The sequence below is a fragment of the Sorex fumeus genome, unplaced genomic scaffold (assembly GCF_029834395.1).
Source record: "Sorex fumeus unplaced genomic scaffold, SorFum_2.1 ptg000020l, whole genome shotgun sequence".
Lineage (NCBI taxonomy): Eukaryota > Metazoa > Chordata > Mammalia > Eulipotyphla > Soricidae > Sorex > Sorex fumeus.
In genome coordinates this window covers 2,047,194-2,069,780 of record NW_026606077.1, presented here as the reverse complement: position 1 = coordinate 2,069,780, position 22,587 = coordinate 2,047,194, and the positions used below count along the sequence as shown (strand labels likewise).

Genomic DNA, 22,587 nt, shown 5'->3' with positions numbered 1-22,587 from the left:
TGTGTTATTGCTTTGGCCCCACTGTCATTTTTAAAGTTATTCTGTAAGAGAAGTGGCATTCAGGATGCTAAAATGCAATTAAAAAAACTCCGTTCAGGGACTTGCTTCCGCACAAAGGATTCCGTTCAATTCTGATATACTATAGGGTTCTGTGAGCACCTCTAGGAGTAATCCCAGAGCACAGAGCCAGAAGAAAGTCCTCAACACCCTCTCGTGTAGCTCCAGACACCCCCCTGACACCTAGAAAAAAAAATCATTTCTTTTGAAATGGTGACTATTGATATACTAAGCAGAATAGGATGTGGAGTACCTTTAGACAATGGTTCCGTGAAACTTCCCACTGGCCTTTCAGTGTGTTATCTTCTACTATAATGCTTTTTAAAATTATGTTGAAAATCGGTAATGGGCAGTTAAGAGAATCTCCAGGCAGATACTGGTGTGACCTTCTCAAAGGAGGATTTCATTGCAGATTTTTTTATTCAATGAAACAATGGAATTCGTCTGCTACAGGTTGACTAGAGGAACTTGTTTCTTTTTCACATCTGCTTGTTGCTATTTACATTGCTTTGTTTGCCTCTACATCCTAAGATATTTTAGCAGGAAGTGTGTTGAGCACTTTTTTATTGGCAGGACAGAATAAAAACCATAGATACCGACAGCTTGTTTGTCTGTTTCTGTCTTTTTCCATGACTGTATCTATTACCTCATCTGTATTTATAAGAAAACCTGGAAAACCTACAAAAATAAGCATTCTGGGGTTTATCCAGGAATAAGTAAACATAGCATCTAATTTTGGTGGAGAAATTTTATTTCAAAAAAGTATATTTCAACCACAATATAATGTGAATTTTTTAAAATAGATGAATATAAATTTATAACAACCTATGTCAAGTTAGGTATCAGTAATATATAGCACCGTAGCACTGTCCTCCCATTGTTCATCGATTTGCTTGAGCGGGCACCAGTAATGTCTCCATTGTGAGACTTGTTACTGCTTTTAGTATATTGAATACGCCATGGGGAGCTTGCTAAGATTTGTCTTGCAGGCAGGATACTCTCCTTAGCTTGCTGGGCTCTCCAAAAGGGACAGAGGAATAGAACCTGGGTCGGTCATATGCAAGGCAAATGTCCTACCTGCTGTGTTATCACTTTTTTTTAAAATTTTTAATAGTGAGACATCATGAGGTACACTTGCAGACCCAAGAATGGCGGAGATTAGTACCAGGAATTTTACTCCATGGCTTGGAGGCCAACCACACGTGTTAGGGGAAAAGGGAGCTCAGATAGAGAAGGGAGCACCAAATAAAGGGTGTTGGGAGGATCCTCCCAGGATGGGAGAAACATGCTGAAATTAGACTATAGACCAAACATGATTGCCACTCAGTGCCTCTTTTGCAAACAACACCCAATAAGAGAGAGAGAACAAAAGGGAATGCCCTGCCACAGAGGTAGGGTGGGATGGGGGGGGGGATGAGGGTTGGGAGGGATACTGGGATTGTATAGTTATCACTCTTTTAAATTTAAAAATTTTCTTGTACTAATGAGAGTAAGAGCAGTTTTGCTCGAAGATCAGAATACAGCAGAAATGTGACTTGTTGGGAGACAAGCTTTCTAACATTCATAGATTTTTGATTTTGGAGGTCTCACTCAAGTAATATGTCATAAGGAACTTGAAAAATTTTATTTATATTTCTAAATAGGTTTAGTTCAACAAACTATCACAAAAAAAGGGTAAACTAGGCACAATTATACAATACAGTATCACAAAATAGTGTGAATTTTCTTAATTGATGTAACATATCATACAAGTCTATTATTTTTTAAAAATTCAGACAAGTGTAAAATAGATAAAAGTATGCAAAAATAATTATATGCTTTTCTTTAGGGATTACATATTGTGTACTTAATTGATTATAATATAATGAGAAAACACCTCGTTTTTTCCACTTATTTATGAGTACATATGTTTTTTAAAAAAGGAGCCATTTTCATCATATTTATTTAATCATCATAGTACCATGTAAAATTATAGTTTATAGATTTATGGAGAAAAAATGTCATAAATTGGTGTAATTTGAAAACATAGTCCTCAGAGAGTTGTTTTATCAATAAACTGTTACTGGAGAGTGTTCAGTTTTTTATGAACTACTGGAAGATGGACTGGAGAGATAGTACAGCGGGTAGGGCATTTGCCTTGCACGCGGCCAATCTGGGTCCGATTGCTTCCCCTCTCTCAGAGAGCCCGGGGAGCAACGGAGACTATCCTGCAAAGCCTGGCAAGCTACCTGTGACGTATTCGATAAACCAAAAACAGTAACAACAACTCTCATAATGGAGATGTTACTGGTGCCCGCTCAAGCAAATTGATGAACAATGGGAGGACAGTACTACAGTACCACAGTGCGCCTGGAAGATAAAAAGTTATACTCAATTGTACAGTTAATATGTACACATGCATATTATACATGTAACTCTAATATTTGTTTTTAAAATGTGAACCTATCATTTATACTCATTTCCTTTTTATTAGCTGGGGTAACACCTGTGGATTTCTTGGGGTCAGTGCACTCTGTCAGGGTTTAGAAACCAACAGGGTCATTTCTGATGGTTCTCACGGAGCATGAAATATCAAGAATCAAACCTAGATTCTCATAAATAAAAGACAGGTGCTCTATCACTTGAATAGCATCTCCCAGTCCCTTATTATAACACATTTCCATAGCACACAACTAATACATTTCAGGATTTTAACATTTACAAGCATTTTCATTAGAAACACATAAGCATGATATTTACCAAACGCTAAAAACATGGAACTCTCATAGAACAAATAATTTTGAACAAAAACCTGCTTTTTCATTTATTTATTTATTTATTTAGTCTTATGAAATGGTGTTCAGTGCTTATTCCTGGCTCCGCTCTCATGAATTATTCCTGGCAGTGCTCTGACGACCATATGGGGTGCCAGGTATTGAAGTTGTGTTGGTTGCCAAGAGCCCTTCTAGCTCTCCTATTTCTCCATCCCCAAAATGCGCATTTTAAACTTAAAAAATAATATCATCAGAATGGGTTTTCTACTTGTTCTACCTGAACAACTTCTAAATATAATTAGGTAAATTCTACATAGGCCATTTAATTTCCTTGATAGCCGGAATGGTTTCTATACTTCTTTTACTAAGCATTAGAAAATCAGTAAGTCCTAGGTGATGATGCATACATGACCAGTCAGTATTATGACAAAACATGACTGCACTGTGTTATAATACAATGATAGGTTGGAGGTGTTGTGGGATGAGTAGGAAAACTTGTTTGTATACTGAAAGACCACTTCCACATTCAGTACGTGAAGGAGTTTCCTTTCTCCTCTGGATTTCCTTTTCTTCCCTTGGAATCTGACTATCATACTTCCTGTCTACTTTCAAGTTACTCTAAACGGAGACATGGAATTCAGGTAATCAAATTTAAATTACGTGAAAAGTAAAAGTTAATAGGCTCTGTGTCACCTCTTTTCACATAAAGTGATTTCTTTTTTTCTCAGACTTTGACTGTGTTTTCTTTTTTTTTTAAATGTAGCTAAGTACTTTCTCAGCATGAGTAGATCTATACTATAAATCTTGACTGCATCAAAGATAAAGGTATTTCAAAAATCTAAAGTGATGCTTAAGAAACAAAGCAATCAACGTTAATTAACCGTAATCTGTGAAATACTTAGCCAAAAAATAGTACCTTTAGATATGGTTTATATACATTTTTAGGTGGGAATTTTAGTTTTCTCTTAATTATGAATAAAGGTTGTCCCTAAATTTCCATAAATGTAGAATTTCTTATTCCATTTAGGATTTTAAAGAACAAACATGTCATCTTCAATAAAAAAATGTTTTCTTCGATGTTAATGAATGCAGTTATGTTACTTTTAGAAAATTAAACAAAAGGGATGATTACACATTGAGGAACCTATAATCTAAAACTCAAATCTGATCACCTACATAATGTGTTTTTGAAAGAATGACACTTAATAGTCATAAGAATCTATGAAAAATGACTTGTGATTCCTTGTTTTGTTGAGAAAGGAATCAAAGGGAAATTTTTAAAAGACTAAAATTAGTTTTAAAAGCCTAATATTTTAGTTTCAGGATTAAAATTATTTTTCAATAAAATAAGAGACTTCTACTGTCACATCTGTCAAAATGATTGTGATATTCATTGCATATTTTGGATATTCTCTTATAATAATTACTTTTTGAGGGTGCATGCATATCATCAACTCTGAATTAACAAACGTATTTTAAAAAGAAAGACATAATTTTCAACCACAATCATTCAAATTTTATTCTATTACACTCTGAATGGAATTCTTATGGCTCTTCAGCCCTACTTATGTATATGAGAACTTCCTTAAAGGCCATGAATATGTTTCACTATACTTTGTATCTTTCTGGTAACATTTTCATTGGATTGCATTATCACTTAATTTCAGAAACTATTGCATTTCACCTTTTGGTATGTCCTAGAAGAAGTGAAAGTTTCAATGATTAGAGATGTTGCAGATGAAGGGTATGGTATTTGGAGATAACAGGCTATGTGGTCTGTAAAAGCATTATGTTTGTCTGTTTGTAAACAAAAACATGAATATATGTTTTATGGTTATTTCAATTTTATTTTACTTTGTAGTTTGCTGACACTCATACAGACCTATATTTAAAGGTCACTCCCTGTGGTACTTGGACCATGTGACAGCAAAGGATCGTGGTCTAAACTGGACCTCCTGCATGAGATGCTTGCATACAGCCCATTACACTTTCTCCATTGATTACAAAAAGAGTATTGTAAATATCTTAAGTGAAAAAACAATAACATATATTTTAGACTAATTATATATATGTAGATAATGAAGAAAATGGAACTTGTTATATATTTTGGATTATATTTTGGTCAACAAAAATAGGCAAGGAAAATAATGAAAAAAGTTAATAGGCAACATCATAGAATACGTCCTTTAGTAGCAAGCTTAGTTAATGTTGAGAGCACAGTGTAAATTAAGATAAAACTGTGTTGTAAAGCTTTGGTAACAAAGTTTGGGGTGGTTCCTATCAAATAATAATATAATTATAAATATGTAGTGAATAATAAAGCAATTATATGAACATCAGAATAAGAGACTATTTACTATTTCTAATATTCAAAAATGCAATGGTACCCAAAATGTCATTGGGAAAACACAAATAATATGTATTTATACAGCACTGCATCATCTGTGTTATAAGCAGATTAGAACCCCATGTAATGGTATAATTGCATTAGAATATGTTGGTTCTGTCAAATTCAGACAAGAAGTACATGTTCAGCTGTTCCATTTTCAGTAATCTCTTTGTTTCTTGATTTCAGTGTGAGGAACATGTGCTCTAAAGTTTATAATTCTATCTGTAATTTAAGATTTGAGAATTTTTATGGGTTTCCTTATAATCAGTTAAATCTTATGGTGATATTTGAGAAATATATATTCTTTATACTTTATTCAGTAAGGACACATGGGAGGTATTGTATTTGTTTATTTGGGGCTGCAAAATTTAAATCACAAAGATTGAATTAAATGGCAGTTTAAAAATGAATATGAAAAATATAAGACTGCAATTTGTATAACATAGTATTGTTTTGCATATATATTTACATGGTATAATAGTAATGGTAGCACATAGAAAGTGATTGATGAAAGTATTTGAGACAGAATGAAGTAAAGAAATACTACTCTTAAATTATATTGCCAAACTGAGTGGCAGTCAGTACTATGAAGAAAACATCTACAGCAAAAGGATAAAGAATTTTGCCAAGAATTGGCAAACTACAGTTGGCTAACCAAATCTTGCCCACAGCGATTTTTGTTGTTATCTAGCTCACAATGAATGATTTTGCATTTCAAACGGTTTTAAAACTTCAGAATAGATATGACCAAATATAATGAGAAAAAATATTTGAGATATGTCAATATTATGGGTCTCATTTTAGTGTCCATGTAATATTATATTGGATCAGTGCCACACTTGTTTGATTGCCTAATGTCTGTGATAATCCTTTGATTATACATGCAATACAGATAAATAATGTGAGAAGATGGCATGATATGGCCTGAAAAGCATGAATTATTTTCTGTATTGACCTTTTCTGAAAGAATTCATTCAAATCTTTTAGAGCTAAGTTTGCTATATCTACCAATAGAAAAGTAAAATTTTTTCTTGAAGAAAAGGAAGACTAGAAACAGAATATTTAAAATCACTATATTAAGAACTGAATTTGTTTGTGTGAGTAATGCTTTGTATTTTGTAGCATTTAACATTTGGGAAGTGCATTTATACACGTACACTAATTTGGGGTTTTGAAACTGTAATTGTCAATAACATAATTTACAGATTAGCTGATGTATGCTATTAAAGATAGTAAACTATTTTTTTCAATTGAAATAGATTTTGTTGGGGAGCTTTGATAAAGCATAGAGGGATAAAGAGTGAGAAAGCATGAGGGTGGGGGTAGAGAGAGAGAGAGAGAGAGAGAGAGAGAGAGAGAGAGAGAATCATATTTAGAAGAGAGCTTGGATTTCTCCAGAGTGGAGAGGAAGGCCCAGAATTTGATATAAAAGCACACATCCCAAGAGGGCATCTCTAGGTCTTGCTGGCCAGACGAAGTACTTATCAGGCCTTAGTTCCTCTGTCCACAAGGTAGTGCTTTTAGCAACCCTAGGTTAGGGCTATTCATTTTATTACTTCCCAGGAGTATTTTAAAATAGTGATTCTCAACTCTTTCCATCTGTAGTCCCTTCTAAACTTGTTCCTACCTGTCCCTCTCCTGTCTGACTGGTTGGTACCCTAGTCTTTTGCCATTGCCCCCATTTATGCAATTTTCACTTGTTGCTCCTTTGAAATACCCTGGGGGGTCCACAGAGGGCCATGTAGAGACCAGAAATGCTGCTTTGGAGAAAAATTTGCATTAAAAAAAGGTGATGAAGAAATACCAAAAAGAGGAATATAGATATCTTGGTTGGTGGTAGGCAGTACTTCTAGTGTTTGTTGTCATGATGGTGTCAGAACAGAAACTTTAGAGCCAGAGTTTCTGGGTTTGCATCCTGTATCCAATAGTTACTAGCACTATAAGTTTGAACACATTACTTAATCTTTTTGAAACTCAGTTTAAGAAGCCATAATACTTTACTACATAGCATGTCTATAAATATTGAAATTTAAATGTAAGGTGCCCTAAAGAGTGTCTGGCACATATAAAGGTTAGCTATTCTCATTGTCTTTTGGCAGCAGACTTGGAAACAAATTGGCACATAAGTTAATCTCCTATGGCAGTGGTTCAAACAGCATTTGTAGTTATTTATATCAAAATTCTACAATATAGATTTAAAGCAAGACATTTAGAGAACTAGTGATATGTTACAGATTCCACTTACCTAATTTAAAGTTAGCTTTATATATTAATTTCATTGCCTGTCTTGCACATAATCTAATAAGAAATTTTCACCAAGTATTCCTGCTTATCAAGCATTTTCATGAGCCAGATTTTGAAATTTTTATAGTGATTCAAATTGATTAATATTGTATAGTAAATCACTCACAGAAGAAGAAAATACCTTTAGGAATGGTGTCAGTCAGTAATTTAATACTTGGATCTATGTTTTTCCTCCTTGTGGAAGAGTCAAAAATCTCTAGAACTTTTAAGTTTTTGAGTTGTATTGTCCAGCATTTGACCTGTAGTTTGTCAGAAGTAAATGCTTGTCATTGTACCAGTTGATCTGTTACTAAAGACACTGAATACAGCATATGGGCATTCCACTGCAGAGGTGGCCTCAATGCTATCGCATCAGAGATTGTTCCTTGCATTGCAAGTGAGAAGCATTTTAAATTACTGTTGGAAATTATGGAAAAACTTAGACAGGAGCATGAGATGACTTCTTCAGAATCATATTGGAAATCAGTGGCCTTCCAAGAGTTTATAATAAGTGTAATAAGATCAAATGGTGTTTTCCTTTGTTTCATGGCCACACTCACAGGTGCTTAGTGTTCAGGGCTTATTCCTGGCTCTGCACTCAGGGATCATGAATGATGGAGCTGTGATTGGTACCAGGAGTTAAATGAAGATCAATACCTGCTATATTGTCTCTCCAGTCCTTTATATAGATTTAACTTTATTGTGAGGATAGTGAGGATTTTCTATGAAATACCAGTGTATTCTTGAAGATGACAATTTGAAAGTTTAAAAACATTTTTATGAAATTGGAGAATATAGTATTGACCACAAATTAATAAGTAGAATATTCATTTCTATTTTTGAACTAATTTAATAGTACATAGCTTATAATTTATACAATATGGTACATTCTATTAATTTTGAGATTAAATTAATGACCTATAGTTTCAGTTTTGTGCCCTATCTTATATTGGTTATAGAAAAAATAGTTTTCTTTTACCATATCACATGAGATTCAGTTTTCTGATAAAAGAAATTGTAAACTATTTTCAGGTTTTATTTAAAAGTCACTAAAATCTAAGTCTCATGGAACTCAATTTATTTATTTATTTATTTATTTATTTATTGCTTTTTGGGTCACACCTGGTGATGCACCGGGATTACTCCTGTCTCTGCACTTAGGAATTACTCCTGGGATGTTGGGAATCGAACCCAGATTGGCTGTGTGCAAGGCAAATTCCCTATCTGCTGTGCTATCACTCCATCCCCTCAATTTATTTTTAAAATATAATTAATTAAATTAATAAAAAGTTAAGTGCTAGATATGATATATATTGATAATTTTCTTATTTTAATAAGAAGCAGATGTCATTGATTGAGAACTTAATATGCATCAAGCATTTGCCAGGAAGTTAAAGAAAACTTTATATCAGTAAACCTTATTGGTTTTTTTTTGAGTTATAATACAAGCATCCTAACATTTTTATACTAAATTTTAATAAAGTATATTAGGTTCTACTTGTTAGTATGATAAGTGATATGCTTGTTTTTTGTTTCTTTGTCTTATTTTTGGTTGGATTTTCCATTAACCATCATGTTTCACTCATGGTAGCCTTCAACTTTTAGAAACTTTTGTATAGTTTTTGACTTGTTATAAAAATATGCTTTTTAATATTCTGAAATTATTTAGAGTATTGTAAGGCAGTTTGTTATGATTTCTATGTCTTTCTTGCATCATTATCCTAGGGATTAGCATCTAGAAATATATAGGCATTAGATATGTTTTATGTGAATAATAAAAAAAGTCAATTCTTTTAATATGATTTAGCCGTTTCAAAAGCTCTGCCATCTGATCCATTTGCTTATTCAACTATTGCAATATATATACGTGGATTCCTTTTTTGACATAATGATTGCATAGGTGGTCCAATAAAATTTTATTGCCTTGATATTATGAAATCACTTTTACTTCAAGGTTCTTTTTTATTTGACAAAGGGCAGTTAATACCAGATATAAAGTTTGTGAAAATAGTAGTTCAAGATTATAAAGTGTTTTCCACATTCTACATTTTTAAGTGGAAGATGTAATTTCCTACAATTAAAATTATGACATATTTATTGAAAAATATTACTACGCCCATACATTAACCTTATTGTATAGAGAAGAATAATAACGCACCAAAAAAAGATACTAGAGAAAACTGTCTTAATAAACTGATCCATATTTTAATCTTCTGAAAATAATTTGTACAAACTTTCACTTCCGTAAATGTTCACATGTATAATACATGTATATTTGGTGAAAGTGTCTATGATTTATAAAAAGTATACTTAATAATTTGTCCAGATTTTATTTTTTTCCTAATTCTTTATTCATATATATGTGAAGGTTTATATGCACTATATGCTTGATGAAAGTATTTCATTTATAGGATTTTAAAATTTACCACTTACAACAATGTTCAGAGTTTATGTAAGGATTTATTTGTATGTTATAATATATTTATAGTTTGTACAATATACAATTTATACTGGGATGGAGTGACAGCACAGTGTATAGGGAGTTTGTCTTGCATGCGGCAGATCAGGCCACCCCAAGTTTGATTCCTTCGCCCCTCTCAGAGAGCCCGGCAAGGCCCCAAGAATATCTCGCCCACATGGCAAAGCCTGGCAAGCTACCCGTGATGTATTCAATATGCCAAACACAGTAACAATAAGTCTTACAATGTTACTGGGCCCACTCGAGCAAATTGATGAACAATGGGAGGACAGTGCTGCGAATTATACATATAAAAGATAGGTCCTTACGTAAGTACTGTGTATATACTATCCATAGATGATACACAGATAAACATATCTTATTTCAAATAAAAATTTTGTTTGTATAATAGTTTTGAGGCACAATTAAATAAAGTGCATGTTTTCCTAATATAAGATTTTAATGCATCATAAATCTGAAAAGTGCCCATTACATGGAATATTTTTAAATATATAAAATGCATTTTATTCTCAAAGGTCACATTTGAGTTCAGGAGCAAACTATAATTCAATAGATTTTTCTTTTTAAAAAAATTAAAACTAAAATGTTTTGATTTATATGACTTAAAGAATATAGTATGGATGTTTTGAAATGAACAAGTTTTATGATTATTCTATAATGACCATCTCTATCTCAAATCATTTTGACATGGTAGTGTGACTATAAATATAATTATTAATATTTTAGGCTAAGATGACCCAGTTGCCTGAGGCAGAAAAGGAAAAGATTGCTGAGCAAGTTGCTGATTTCAAGAAAGTAAAGAGCAAACTGGATGCTGAAATTGAGATCTGGGATGATACAAGCAATGACATCATTGTGCTGGCCAAGAAGATGTGTATGATTATGATGGAGATGACAGACTTCACCAGGTAAGACTGTGGAAATGCTGTGCAATATTTATAAGCTAGAAGTGAAACTTCATGTTTTCCTGATTGTCAGGGACCAAAATCAAGTGGTGTGAGAAAGAGAAAATAACACAGAAAGTTATTAAGGTGTATTTTGAGAGTTTCAGCAATAAACAAGGAAATTTCTCTTATATTGTAGAAGGATAATATTAGTAATTAACTTATTCCCTCTTATCATTACCTTCCTGAAAAATCTATGTACTTCATTAACATATTATTCTTCCAAAGAAATTGATGCATTACATTTAGACTCTTTTGCAAATATCTAAATGCTTGATTTCTATTAAGTCATTATTTTAGTTAAGGTTTAATGACGTGAGAGCTTAATGGCAATTTGCTACTGAAATACTCACTAGGTAAATTTGAAATGATGAGTTATATATGATGGAAATTACTTCTATAATCACTTGATCACATGATATCCAGTTACTCATCGATTTGCTCGAGGGAGCCAGTAATGTCTCCATTCATCCCTGTTGCGTGCTAGCGTAGCCCAATGGCATCTGCTCATTCTAGGAACGCAAAGAGCCTCAAACCGATCGTTAGGGGTCTTGACAAAGAAGTTTGACCATCTCGTAGGTGGGCGGCCACACTATCTTTTGATGTCCCGTGAAATCCAGTCAGTAATGGCTCTAGTCTCCAGCGGTCATCTCTAAATCTCATTACGTGTGCAGCCCACCTGATTTTTGATGCCTTGGCAAACGAGACAGCGTCCCTCATTCTTGAGTGTTGACGGAGGTCGGAACTCCGGATTCTTTCTCTCATTTGAGTGAAACGTGATATTCCAAGCATAGCTCTTTCTATTCTTCTTTGGGAGACCCGAATAGTGTTCTCATCCTGTTTTTGTAGGGCCCAGGTCTCTGAGGCATATGTTAATACAGGAAGAACAGTGGAATCAAAGAGATGTGCACGGAGCCGGAGGTTCTTTATCCTCTTAGCTATTTCTCTGATGCTCTTGAAGGCATTCCAAGCCACTCTCTTCCTCCTGTGCAGCTCGGGTGCCAGGTCATTTGTCTTGTTGACTTCTCGACCCAGGTACAAATAGCTGTTGCATTCGGAGATGGTCGTTCTGTTGAGAGCGAAGGGGGCATCAAGAAGGAGGCTGTTTCTCATAAACATTGTCTTCATAAGATTCAGCTGTAGTTTTTACCTTTCCACACTCATGGTCGAAGTCGGCCAGCATTTGTGCCGCTTGGCTGATGTTTGGTGTTATTAAGACAATGTCATCAGCAAAGCGGAGGTGGTGTAATTGCCGACCATCTATCTTTACTCTCATTCCTTCCCATTCCAGTCGTTGCATGATGTTCTCGAGGGTGGCACTGAAGAGTTTCAGTGAAATAGTATCACCCTGTCGAACCCCTCTCTTGACATCAATGATCACTTCTTTGTATAATGGTGAGATCCTTGTAGTGAATTTCTAATACAGCTCACGGAGGATCCTGATGTATTGAGTTTGAACGCCCTGATTGGCTAGGGCTTTGATGAACACTTCCATCTCAACAGAATCAATGGCCTTCTTTAAATCAATGAACGTTAGACAGAATGGCATCTTGAACTCCCAAGAAACCTCAATGAGCTTGGTTGTCGTGTGGATATGGTCGATAGTGCTGAATCCTTTGCAGAAACCAGCTTGCTTGCATGGTTGTCCTTCATCTAGTGTTCTGCCAATTCTATTCAGGATGACTCAAGTGAACAGCTCGTAGATGACAGACAAAAGGCAGATTGGGCAATAGTTACCAATACTTTGGATGTCTCCCTTCTTGCATAGTAGTCCAGTCCTACTGGTTTTCAATTGGGATGGGACTTTGCATTCAGACAGGTAACATGTGAAAAGCTGAGCCAGTGTATTGATGAGTACTGATGGCAGTTCTTCAGGTGTTTAGGTCTGACCTTGTCTGGGCCAGGTGCTCTTTGTTTCTTTACCTATGAGATGGCGTGTTGGATTTTGGAAGGGAGAACTTTGGGAATGACATATCCATCCTGTGGAATTTGGTATGTGGGCAAGTGGACGTGGCTCTCAAGGAGATCTGAGTAGAAGTCATGAATAATCTTCTCCATTGCCGTTCTGGAAGATGTGATAGATCCTTCAGGAGGTTGGAGGGCACTCATCTTGGTCTTGTAGTTGGTGAAGGACAGGTGGGCGTTATGAATGCTTTTCCGGCTTCTGCCCCATCTACCAGCACTGCTGCTCTTCTCTTTGAGGTCTTCTTTGATCTCTTCTCTGCACTGCTTTGCAAGCTTGGACGTTCGCTTGCGGTTGCCTGAGGTATGCATCAAGCCACATTGGTGAATAAGCTCAAGAGTTTTTGAAGACAGGCTTGTTTTTGTGGTTATCTTTCTCTTGGCATTCCTTGCACAATAATGGAGGTGCTAAACCAGTCGATCTTATTCTTCGTCAATGTTGTCAACAATGGCATCTTTCCGTGTTGCAATAATAGTGCCAAAGAGCTCCCAGTTGGTGGTTGTTCTGGGAGTACTCTTCTTATACTTTGCATTCCTTTCTCCCCCCTCTGTAAAGTAGAATTTTGCATAAAGTAGACGGTGGTCCGATCCCATTTGGAATTTTGGGATAACAGCGACATTAGTCAGGCAAAACCGTCGATAGAATATGATGTGGTCAATTTTGTTGTGGAACTATCCACCAGGAGACTCCCACGATATGTGATATATCATATATGATATATGTGATTCTATAATATAGAAGTAATACAAAGAGCTAGTATAAATCCTCCAGTATATGGTTGTATATAACTACCCAAAGATCTGTGAAATATATATTTACCTTGTCAGTTATTAAAATGTTAAAAACTAAAAATTGAAATATTTTAATCTTTGTATACTTTTAAAAAGCAAAGAATAGAATACTCTATAGAACTCATGGTATATTTAATGGATAATATAGATATGTATGTGTATCTATATATATGTACTAACTTGTTTTTTATATACACTAAATTATTTTTATATATTAAACTGTTTTATAAATTTTAATATCTATATTTTTAACTATAGACCTCTTATTCTCTAATTCTCACTCTCAGAGAACCCGGAAGGCTACTGAGAGTATCAAACCCACCTCTATTCCTGACTAGGAACACCTGTAAAGGTGATAAGAGGTTGCCCCAAGAGCCTCCATTTCACTTGGAGAGTCCTGCAAGCTATCAAGAGTATCTCACCCGCACAGCAGAGCCTGACAAACTAACCGTGGCATACTCGGTATGTCAAAAACAGTAATAATGGATGGATGGTCCTCATTCTCCAATCCTGAAGGAGCCCACATATGTCATCGGGCTACTCTAGCACAAGACAGGGATGAATGGAAACATTACTGGGCCCGTTAGAGCGAATTGATGAACAATGGGGTGATAGTGATAGTGATCTTTAACTATGCATAAAATTTTATTTAAAATACCCACCATAAGTTCTTTTTTATAGCTTTATATTATAATTTTAATGTTTTATAATTATGTGACATATATAGGATAATTCAGTTTTCATCTATTGTCTCTTATCTGGTGGTAAAGGTTCTGAAGATGCTTCCTTTATTAATGGACATATAAATATAGACATAATAACTCCTCTGTTCCTATATATAGAAAACATGCCACCTGATATTGAGTTGTGAATATGTTTAGCAGTCCTGTTGTTGTAGGTTATTACTTTTAACCTTTTACAGTTTATTTTCCAAGATGAGTGTATATTATTTGCTTTAATTTCATGTTGGTCTGTGGATAGCGTTAGTGCCTAAAATGAAATCACATAATATAACCTTTTGCAAAAGTTAGACCCAAGTGGAATACAGATAAACTCTTAAATGATGTCAACTTTATAACTTGATAATATTGTAAATTTCAAATTACATTTCATTAGAAAAACACATTACAAATTCCAACAGAATTTGTGGCAGTATTATCTCATTATCTAATCCAATGAATCTGGATTGTAGTAATTGAGAGAATTAAAATATTCAATGGAAATAATGAATGTGAACACAAACTTGGCATTTTAAAATATCAACTAAAGAGAACATAAAATTAGGACTAGAATTGAGAATAAGAGAAACTCCATTTTTCAAGGAAAGGGAATTAAAGTGATGGTGATTCCAGAGGTAGGCCAGTAATTTTAAAAGAAACATAAACCTAAGAACTTTAAAGATAATCACATTACAGTACCTGTTAAATTCCTTTTTTATCATTATCAAAAACTATATTTTTAATGGATGATTCCTATTTGATATTATGAAGGAAGTCAATATTCTTTTGATATTTTGCTTGTCTGTTTTTGTATCATATCAGGCCCTGTTCAAGGCTGATATGATACAATATGATATGATATTACTCTTGGTTCTGGGCTCAAAGAGAAATCCTGACAGGGATTGGGGGACCATTTCAGGTGCCAGGGAGGCAAGGCAAGTGCCCTACCTACTTTTCTAACACTTCGGTCCCAGGGAGAATATTCTTGAACAAGGAAACCTGCCAAGGAAAGAGGAAAACTGGAATCAACAGCATACTTAGCATCTATAATAAAACAAAAAAGTTATTCAATTTTGCAAATATACACAAAATATTTCTAAGAGATATATTATTCACATTACTCAAAGTAGTTAAGATATGAAAACAATCACAACGGATCACAACCATCCTGTTATTCATCGATTGCCTCGAGCAGGCCCCAGTAACGTCTCCTTCATCCTAGCCCTGAGATTTTTAAGAAAGTGCCATATTCAAGGCTCTTTAGGAGAATGAGACCCATCATAATTACTGGTATTTGGCATATAGGGTACGCCACAGGGAGTTTGCCAGACTCTGCCGTGTGGGCAGGTTACATTCGGTAGCCTGCCAGTTTGTCCAAAATAGGAATGAGATAATAAGATGTCATAATAAGATGTCGCGCGGCCACAAATGCGGCCGCGCACTTCCTGAAGCTGGGTTTTATAGTCTCTGAGTCTTGGCCGTTGATGGGAATACATGGCGCCAGAGGGCCAGTTGGTCGGTGTGTCACCCGCCTACTGGAATTTGGAGGATCTAGGTGGAGGATGCTCAGGCCTGATCCGAGTAGGCTTGGAGATCTTAGCCCCGGGACCTGCTTGCCTTTGTCCCGCTGCCAGTACCTTCATGTGTGCGGAGAGAGGTCTCATCATGGTGGTGGCTGGTCCTGGAGGTCTTCAGCTGCCGGAGCCCTGGTCGGGGTGGGGAGGAAAGCTCAGCCCGCTCCCCTCCAAGGGGCCCTGGTGAGGACAGCCAGGCGTGGGGGCAGGAGACTGCACTGTTCTCTTCCGGGAGCTGAGCATCCTCCACCCAGATGAAAACAATATAGGTGGATATTGATGGATGAGTGAATAAAGAAAATGCAACATCTCTATGAACTCTGCAACTTTATATAATAGAACACGATCACGATCACGACCATCCTGTTGTTTGTCGATAGCCTCGAGCAGGCCCCAGTAACGTCTCCTTCATCCTAGCCCTGACATTTTTTTAAAAAGTGCTATATTCAAGGCTCTTTCAGGGTTAGGAGAATGAGACCCATCATTGTTACTGGTATTTGGCATATTGGGTACGCCACAGGGAGTTTGCCAGCCTCTTCCGTGTGGGCAGGTTACATTGGGTAGCCTGCCAGGTTGTCCATATACATATTTATAAAATATACAAATGCTGGTTTGGAGGGGCCAGAGATTATGCCAGGGATTGAACCTGGATGTTATGCATGTGAAATTTGCCTTCAACTTTTATAAATACACACACACACACACACACACACACACACACACACACACACACCCCTCCCAAAAGGCAAGCCATCAAATTCAGCTCTCTAGGGGGATGGGACCTAGGAATCTAATGGAGGGTTATGGACCACACCTAGCAGTGTTGGCACTGTGTTCTGTGTTATTCTTGGTAGAACCCAGGAATGAATGATGTGGCTGAGAGTCAAAAAGAGATCAGCTGCATGCCTTACCCCCATACTCTATCTCTGACCCCTGGAAATGTAATTTTTTTTCTTTTTGGGTCACACCCGGCAATGCTCAGGAGTTACTCCTGGCTTTGCACTCAGGACAAAAAGAAATATCATTCAGCGTGATGAACAAGGAAGTATTCCTATTTGTGATACAGGTGAAACTGTGTAAGATGGGGGCCGGAGCAACAGCTTAATGGGTAGGGCATTTGCCTTGCTGGTGGCCAATCTGATTTGCATCCCAGCACCACCAGGAATAACTCAGGAGTAAATCCTGAGTATAGAACCAGGAATAATCCCTAAGTATCATGAGGTGTGACCCAAAATGCCCGAAGGAAAATGAAGAATAGATTCTGAGGATATGATATACAATATTGTAACTATAGTTAGTGTACTGTGTGCTTAAAATTTGCTAAAAACGTGATTCTTACATCAGGAAGGGAAGAAGTTAGGAAGAAAGAGGAAAAGAATAAAAAGAAGAAATTCTTTCATTCTCATGTTCTGAAAATACTAGCACATTGAATTTGCCTAAAGTCTTAGAAGAGGAGTTTAAAGTATAATTAAAAAGATTAAGAGAATTGAAATAACTAGAAAGGATATGAATATATTGAAAGAAATCCATGGATCCAGACAGCGAAGAAAGGGAAAGGAGATTCAAAAATAGAAGAAAACTTGAAATATCATGGTATGTCAGGCACATGATACAAGTCCAGACCTTCTGCCACGGCTCTGTGTAGAGTGCATTCTTCAATAGTTAAGTACACATACCAGTGATTGAGTTCATCTTTTGCATGTTTGAGGCTGGAGTTCAATTTCTGCCATTGCAAACAAATAAATAATTGAATACCAGCATAGTTTGTACATCTAACTACTTCTTTATTAAAGGACTTAATATTTCACTATGGCTTACTTAGAATCAAATTGGAAGAGTCCTGAAATATGAGTTTGGAAAAGATGTTCAGTGACTTTGAGAGTGTCAAATCTATAAGTAGGGTGTTAGAAGAGGATTCACAACTCCACAGAGTGATAACTTATTGGGAAATAGACACCATTTCATGTTTTGTAAAAGCTAGGCAGTCCAACAGTCTCACAATCTATAGGTGTCACTGCCAAAGGCATTCACAGAACAGGAATATTACGTGTTCAAGTTGAAGTAAAGGTGGAATAATAGCAAAATTGAATTTTGTACTTTGATAATCTCTTGCACTAGAACTGAATCCATCTGTGATTTAATTTTAGTTCACATAAACTTTAACAAACCTCCAATAGTTTTAAAATGTATTATATCTTGTTCTGTTTTCATTCCCGGGGGTTTTTAAGTTTTCCTCATACATTACAATGGTTTTTCAAAGCTTACATTTGGCAGTTACATATAAGCTATCTGTTACTTTCAACCACTTTTCCTTGTAATTTGTTTGAAATGGAATTTGGGTGAATAAGAATCATAATTGGCAGTGCAGTTTTTATCAAGAAGTCAGTCAATCGTTTGATTATATTATTCTTTGTAAGACTATATGCAGATTTGAAAAGCATTATAAAGTGTAAAAGATAAACTGAATGCTATGTTTATTAGTTTACTTTATTTTATTTTGAGGTCAATGTGTTTTACAAACTGTTATTAGTCTGGTTTCATACATAGCACCACACCTTCTACCCAAAGGTCCACTGCCATCCACCATCCACCTTGTTTCCCTCACCCTGAAGGTTTTAGGAAAACTTTCAATATCATCGGCACTTCCTAGCCTCTGGTTGTAATTTAGCTTTCTGTGATTTCTCATTACTACCATTACTTCTGCATTTTTTTCTGTGTATGATTGGAGTTATGAATATGTTAATATGAGTCTTTGTGTTTGTGGGCAGTCAAGTCCTCTCCAGTCTGCGAATTTACTGCCAGAGCTCACAAGTGCTTACTCTGAGTAGGGAAGAAGGGAAGACCCAAAAGTTGCTCTTGTTGTTTTAGAAGAACTGTAAGATGGTGTGGATTTAGGTTCTGACCCTCAGCTCAGCACTCACAGGCCTCACACCCAATTAGGTCCTGACCTCCTATGATCCCATTGAGTAATGACACAAGAGCTTAGATAATGTTTGATTAAGATTACTCTCATATCTATGGGAGACATAAAATAATGAATTTAGATGAAAACTATGCTACAGTATGGCATCTCTATACATGATATGCTCTTTAACTTTTATTTTTAGGACAGTTTGTTATATTTTCTGTTCTATTGTTAAATAAACTGAGAGATTAGAGATTGTATAAATTCCTCAAGGATATAAGGATGAAAATGGGCAATAATTAGACTTTGACCAGCTTTTAAAATTCATGAGCACAAAGGAAAAAAATCTCCCATCCCATGGAGTTCTTCTATAGCTGTACAGATAAAAGATGAGTGAGCAAAGAAAAATCAATTCAATAATAATACGGAAGGTTTTTATGGCTGAAAATCTTAAAGTAAAAGGTGGGTGGTAGACCTATATTAGTTCCTATATTGACACACCTGGGGCATCAAAGAAAGTAGAGAGCTTGCATAACAAATGGAAGATTAGTTCATAGGCTATTCTCATGAAAAACAGATGTTTCTTAAAGAAGAACTTGTATACTGATAAACCTAACCAAAATGATGTCCCCAAAGTGCATTTTTAGGTTATAAAAAGTGCAGAGGAACTCATTGCTTCTACAGTTATTAAAAGGGTAGAAGATTGAGACACAGTCTATTCCTAACTTAAAATAAGCTTCGTTCATTTTAAGTAATGGCAATCGATTTCTTGAGGGCCACAGTCCTGATCTGACTTAGTTTCTAGTTCCCCATACCAAGGTGACATTTATTTAAAAAAAATACATGAACTCTACCGACTAAAATGAAAAGCCCATCCAGCCCTTTTGTGGAGATGGATACCACAGTACTCGATGTATTACAAGTGTCTGCCCTTGTAGTGAAGACAAAACAAGATTCATTTCTTCCCCCCAGAGGGAAAACAAACATAGAAAAACTCAGGTCAGTCACTGTGATGCTGTTATTTAGCGCTGACCACAAAACCAGGCTCTTGTCTTGGCTGCAGGAAAGAATTTAAGAGTGAGTCAAAGAAGTAAATCACAGAAAACAGTTTATTACGGCCGAGTAAACACTCAAGAGTCAGAGTAAAGGACTAATCTAACGAGATTGGCATTGCTTGTAAGACAGGTTTTTAATTAAAAAAAACCAAAATAAATACTCAGAATCCATTAAGAGTACTGCAATATTCAAAGTGTAGAATATTGTCATTTCTACACAAACTCAGATTATATTGACATAGAAACATATGTGCATGGGATATTCTTCCCCTTATTAGATTACATAATATCTATATCTGTATGGCTGATATGCTTATTGATCATGGAAGTGGGAAGTTTTTATGCTGATGATTACTTGGAATCATATTAGGTTGTTTCTGGGGGTTTCCATAACTGGAGCAAGTGAGAGTGGTATTATCAATATTATTTCTGCTGTTTCAATAACTATTAATTTGTGTATTATATTTTTTGTTCAATTACAGAATTTTCATAAAGTTATTTTATATATGTATGCTCTCATTTCCAAAAACAATTAAGACCTTTTCACTTTCATAATGTTTTCATCACATGTATTGTCATTTACAACCTTTGTTCCAAAATTACTTAACCCTTTAATCTTTTACTACATTGCTTAGGTTATTTGACTCATATAATAAGGTCCTTTCTTATGAAAATTTTGATCTCTTTTAAATTCTGTGCCCACATGACACTCACCTGCCTAGATCTAACCACTACCTTCTTCTGCCTTTTGCTTGGAATTTAGATTTTTTGTTTGTTTGTTTGTTATTTTGCTTTTGGGCTCTCGCCCAGTGATGCTCAGGGGTTACTCCTGGCTCTGCACTTAGGAATTACTCCTGGCAATACTTGGAGACCATATGGGAAGCTGGGGATTGAACCCAGGTCTGCTGCGTTCAAGGCAAACCGCTTTCCAGCAGTACTATCATTCCAGCCCCGGAATTTAGATTGTTAATTTTATACATTCTTCCCCTAATTTTCAGGTGTTATGTGTGTTCCAGGAGTGGACGTGTCTCAGAAATTGTCAAGCCTTGTGAGACTGATCATATAGTTGCTCAAGTCTTTTCTTCCTGGTGAGGGTTGAGCGAATTTTCTTTCTCAGTACACTTTCTTGCTTTATTTGAGTTTGGGAATTTTACTGAGCACAGTACCATGACTACAAATATTTGCTTCCACCATCCCCTCCTTCACTTGGAATGTGTACCTACCCTGGAGTCAGTCTTTGCTATATAGTTATTGTGAGTATATTCCAATGATGGATCTGAATCGATCCAAATACTCCTACATTTGTGACTGTCACACACTGTTCAGCCAAGTTCTCTCTGCTTAGTGTTGCCAAGAGTATGCTGAACTGTTGAATGTCGCTTAAAGATATTTTAGTTATCATTGATAATTATAATTCAGTGTCCTTCAAAACATTGTTGCTTTTCAAAAATGATGGCAGAGTGGCTGTTTAGTAATTTTGCTTTTGTAAAAAAAGATGGAATCTTTCTCAATTAATTAAGACTGGCCTTTGGCCCTGTGCTCAGGGATTGCAATGGGAATAAGAGAAAGACATGGAGTGTGAGGGGGTCAAACCTGGGTAGGTCACAAACAAGGCAGGCATCTTCCCTCCTCTGCTCTCCTGTTGCCCCCTCAAAGCTTACTCTTAAGCTTTCAAATTATGTTTATGTTTTTAGACTTCATAAATATTCCATCAACAGTTTTAAGAATAACAACTGAAAAGGAAAATATTATAATTATAATTCCATTCTCGTGAAGGTCAAATTTTCCAAATTTTGAAGTTTAATATTTTTGTCAAATAGAGGTTTTAGAAAAGTAAATAAGTGCTGGATTTTCATTAGTAAAACTTTCTAAACTTTGCTTTCTTTTTGAAATTTCATCATTACTCTTGATTAAGAGAAACTAGAGCTTGAAGAAGTTCCATTCTAATCTGATGGGGTTGAGAGTTTAAAGGAAAAATAGAAATGAATAAAGTTAGTCCTTTGTTGAATGACACACTAAATATATTCTTCTGTTCTTTGAACAAAAAACTTTCAAAAATTACAACATAATTTATCACACACCTGGGAAATTTATTCAATTTTCCAAGCATACCCTAGAACAAAGTCACCAACATGGTTGATATAGTCTACTGGGGTGGTATGTGGGGGGTGCTGAAAAAATCCAGTGGGACAGTTGTAGCCTTGCTTGCAATTGGGGGTCACGTTCTGTTTACTAAAATATTTAGATTTCTGGGGATAGAGGGTAGCACTGAGTTAATTTTTTTTTTCCTGTAAGAGGTAGTAGATGAAGTTTAGGGACCTCTTCCTTAAAATCTCTTCCTTAAAATATTTTGTGGACCAATATTGCTTCAATCAATTTTATGTTTTAAATTATCTTAATGATTATTTAGAAATTTACATATTTTGAAGTTTGATTACCTTGAAAGAAATCTAGAAAAATAATCCAACAGAAAGAGAAACCAGAAATTTCATCAAATTTATGATCGTGTCAAAAGAATTAAATATCTTTTGATAAATTTAAGCAAAGGAGTGAAAGACTTTTAAGTGAATATAATATATTATTGGAAGAAAGAAGATAAAAAGAAATGAAAGATAAACTGTGCTCTTAGATTGTAACAGCTTAAACCATTAAGATGGTCACACTGTTCCAAGAAG

The 22,587-nt window shown here is 35.5% G+C and overlaps 1 protein-coding gene across 1 annotated transcript in view; it reads left to right on the top strand.

Moving 5' to 3' along the window:
- Positions 1-22,587, top strand: part of CTNNA3 (catenin alpha 3) — a 1,757,578-nt gene that overhangs the window by 1,612,971 nt on the left and 122,020 nt on the right. Inside the window, exon 15 of the mRNA XM_056113567.1 lies at positions 10,688-10,869. Within this exon, the coding sequence (XP_055969542.1) occupies positions 10,688-10,869 (182 nt within the window). The remainder of the gene's footprint in view (positions 1-10,687; positions 10,870-22,587) is intronic.